This window comes from Phalaenopsis equestris, unplaced genomic scaffold, assembly GCF_001263595.1.
Source record: "Phalaenopsis equestris unplaced genomic scaffold, ASM126359v1 Scaffold217588, whole genome shotgun sequence".
In the NCBI taxonomy this organism is placed as follows: domain Eukaryota; kingdom Viridiplantae; phylum Streptophyta; class Magnoliopsida; order Asparagales; family Orchidaceae; genus Phalaenopsis; species Phalaenopsis equestris.
The window spans coordinates 36525-40564 of NW_018236087.1; the positions used below are offsets into that span (position 1 = coordinate 36525).

The 4040-nt window shown below is 41.6% G+C and overlaps 1 protein-coding gene across 1 annotated transcript in view; it reads left to right on the forward strand.

Annotated features, from left to right (window-relative positions):
- The window catches only part of LOC110037261 (RHOMBOID-like protein 13), a 20962-nt gene extending 17131 nt beyond the window's left edge, over window positions 1-3831 (forward strand). The window contains exon 2 of the mRNA XM_020741859.1: window positions 2513-3831. Within this exon, the coding sequence (XP_020597518.1) occupies window positions 2597-3412 (816 nt within the window). The 5' untranslated portion in view covers window positions 2513-2596 and the 3' untranslated portion in view covers window positions 3413-3831. The remainder of the gene's footprint in view (window positions 1-2512) is intronic.
- Window positions 3832-4040: the final 209 nt, after the last annotated feature.

Sequence of the window (4040 nt, forward strand, 5' to 3'; positions counted from 1 at the left end):
TTCCTCATGTCGGTTTCATCCTTCTAAGTGCTAGAAGTCGATACCACACACGCGAAGCTCCAAAAGGGGACGGAAGTAGGTCGAACTCCTAAAACGAGGCGGGTCACATTTCTAAGACTCTAAGATAGTCGCCGGGAGACCCCTAAGGCTAGATCCTAAATCCTCAGAGAAAGACTAGACCTCACTAAAAATGAGGTCAACATCGGGACATAACATTATTTTGGAGGACCATCTATCCGCCTAGACTAGTCTGATCCAGCCTACCAGCCTTGTCAAGGAACTTGCCCTAGTCAGTCGACTCGCAAAACGCTCCATGTTCGCACAATGCCTCAGCTAGCTCGCTTAGCAAGGAGGCAACCTCCACCCGCAGGGCTGACACCTTTGAGTCCGTAGGAGCTAGGGGCACTGACGGCTCCTGTACTGGGTTCAGAGTCGAACCTCCAGCCACTCCCTCCGAAGAACCAACCAACACCGTCATGGGCCTTATCCCTTCTGCTCGCTGCTCCATGGCTCTAGAGGAGGGCTGCCACAACTCCGTCCATTCCTCTTTAGAGTCGGTAACCGACAAAGGGTCATGCAACCGACGCCCCTCCAAGCTAATGGCCGGCAGCAGCCTTGCATATTCATCCCGCAGACCGACCACAACAATAGGGACAAACTCCTCAACGTCCTTCAACGACCCACCGTCCTGGTGATTCTCCGACCCGATCGATTCATTTGCATTGGAATTATGAAAACAATTTTTTTTTTGAGAACCATCAACGGAAGAAGAAAGGTCTTACATATCCATAAATCGATATATGGAAGAAAGTGTCCTAAAGGGCTTGTCTCCTCCTTTTGTTGAGGTGTCCCCACCTTCCTGCAGTAGCGGCTGAGGAAGGACCATGATCGCCACTCCTGCTCTCTTCCGCTCGCCTCAACATCCATAGCAAAAGAGCCTATTGACCCCCGATGCTTAAATCCATGTTAGGCTTAGGGACCATGGCCTCCTTATGAGGGAGTTTTGGCATTCACCTCTCAGGATTCCTGAACGAATCAATCTGATCCGTCGACACAGGCTTAGATCCCGGACACATTTCCCTCTTAATTTTTTTCTTCTTTTCAGGGTCCGAGACACGATAGCCCGCTTTAGCTAGAATTTTGGGGTACACGGTGATCCAACCCGAACTATCAGTCATGGCGCAACTCAGTTGTCTTGGAGAAAATAATGATAACGGAATGGCAAACCCACGAATCTATTTATTGAGTGCGCTGAACACAAATTCCAGAAGGGAAGTTAGTCACCAAATCAATTTTCTTAATTTTAGTGCCGCTGGTTATTAATAATTTTCCTATCATTATCGTAGCTGTCGTTGTCAAGAAGCAAGAAAAATCGAGGAACTAATATGTATGCAATCGAGGAACTAATAAATCTTTCACACGAACCTCAAAGCAATCGAGCGGCATCGAGGAACTAATAAATCTTTCACACGAACCTCAAAGCAATCGAGCGGCTCAGAACGATGATAGGACAATCGGGGCATTGAGCCACAAGAACGTGATCCAAGTCGACCATTCGAAGGCCTACAGCTCAATTGGAGCTACCCGACACAACATTACGAGGGATTCAACCTATGGGCCTGCCTATTGTCCAGGGCAACTTAAATTTTTCAAAAGGGCGACTAACCGCAACACATTGACTGACTGACCGACCATTTACTTCGGCAGACAAGATCGCCTCGGTCAACCGAATTCAAGTGCGTCAACCAGCTGTTTACCACCACGTTTAAATTCAAATTGTAATATAGATTTAATAACAAATCCTCACGATTAAATTGCATTAAAAATTGTTTCCATAACCATTCCCTCTTTTCTGTATTTGTACAAATATGCCTCTATAAATAGGAGGCAAAGGGACAAATAAAGAGAGCTCTCTCCATTCATTTGCAGGGGCTTCCTCAATTACTTTATTTTTTCTCTCATCCTCCTTTTCCCGGCTCTAACTCTTGAGGCATGTTTCACAGAGGACAATCCAGTATTCAACAACAATGACACTGTTTTGAAGTATCTGAATTGAACCTGCTGTTCTGGTATTTGATTCTCGTGCATTGGACTTCGATAATGTTGCAAGGCTTTGTTGTGTGTGCATTTGCACTGACCCAAAATTTGTGTGTCGAGGATTGATGACAATTCAACCCTGGAGACAATGCCTATCTTGGAAGCACCATACATTTGAACATATGACACTTCGTGATTGTTTATTTAAAGTTGAGCAATGCAACACTGAAAAAAGAAAATGTTAAATTGACATGAGTGCAATACACATAAAATAAGTCGAATCAATTTTTCTCTCTCTCATATCTTTTAGTGCCAACACATTATAGCTGTGCTTGAACTATGAGTTCGGCAGCAGAATGATTATAATTTTAAAATTTTCTTGGAACGTTGTAGGAACACCATTTTCATTCTTGCATTGCTGTCATTGCAGTTTCTATATCGTTTTAAGTGAGTGTTTTTTCTTACTTTTTGGTAGTTCTCAAGGTGGCAGATTTAGTCTATAAGACTCTGTCCATACTCAAGCAATCATCTTCCACAGTTTTCAATCCACGAAACAGCAATGGGAAAGCCGCTTATCTATGAAGTTTGTCAAAAACCTGCAAGCAGTTGTATTATAGGAATTTGTTCAGCAATTTGGTTCTTTATTCAAAAGAAAAACATTGGATACTCTCAGGTGGGATTGAGTTATGATTCTGCCATTGAAGGGCAATACTGGAGGGTTATTACATCTGCTTTCTCACATGTCAGTGTGCTTCATCTTGTCTTCAACATGAACGCGCTTTGGAGCCTTGGAGTTGTAGAGCAGTTGGGACACATTGGTCTTGGTGTAGAGTTCTATCTCATGTATACTTTGGTTTTATTGATTTTATCCGGGCTTCTGGTTTTAGGGGCATATCATATTCTGATTCAGAAGTTTAAGCTGGAGTATTTCAGGAGAGTGACTGCTGTTGGCTATTCATGTGTTGTGTTTGGGTGGATGACCATACTTGCAGTGAAGCAGCCTTCAACGAAATTAAATCTCTTTGGAGTACTGTCACTGCCGATAAGCTTTGCCCCTTTTGAGTCATTGATCTTCACGTCCATTATCGTTCCACAAGCGAGTTTTGTTGGTCATTTATCTGGAATTATTGTTGGTTATTCTATTGGATGGGGTTTGATTCAGGGAATGAATAATTATTGGGCAGTCACAATGCTTGGGTGGATTATTTTTGTCTTCATATTTAGTCTGAAGCGTTCAGGTACTGTTGATTTCAGCTTTATTGAGATTGAATCTGTAACAGATTCCAACCTACCAACCATAGGTTTTGTTGCTTCTGGAAATAATAGAACAATACATATGGGAGAACACTCTAGAAGAGTTGCAGAACTTGTATGACTGTAAAATGTAAAAAATGACAGTCCCAAATTGGAATTCATTATTCATTATCGTATTCTATTGATATCCACTCAAGATAGGAGTTGCGGTACGTCATTCATTCAATGCTCAAATCCTCAAGAACCTGGAAATTTTTGCTTGTATGCGGTGCCTTTTTTTTCCCTCAAATAGAACAATTATTCAGTGGATGGACGACTTCTTTAGTCTGTTAGATTATTCTTGGCTGTCCAAATTGCTATCCTTATTTTATAGGCTTGAGGAGTATAAGTTGTCTTCTATTTACAAGAATGAAACTGAAGCTTAGATATCTTCTTACCTTGCCTTTAAAACTCACATGTTTTGATTTTTTACCTTGTGAATTTTATCTATATATGTCTGCTAAATTTTAATATTTGATAAAAGCAAGGCATTTGTAGAAAGCCATGGAATCAATATCAGAATGTACTGGGTGTGAACTCTATGATTTTTATCAGCAAATGGTGTTTTGATTTGTTTGGCGAACTGGCTTGTTTCCTTTATACCTGGAACCAACTGTTTCGTCTCTTGTTCTCCACAATCATTGTAGAAAATGTTTTTTATGCCGAACAAAGATCTCCTGAATGCGATGGTGTATTCTTGCTACTTAAGG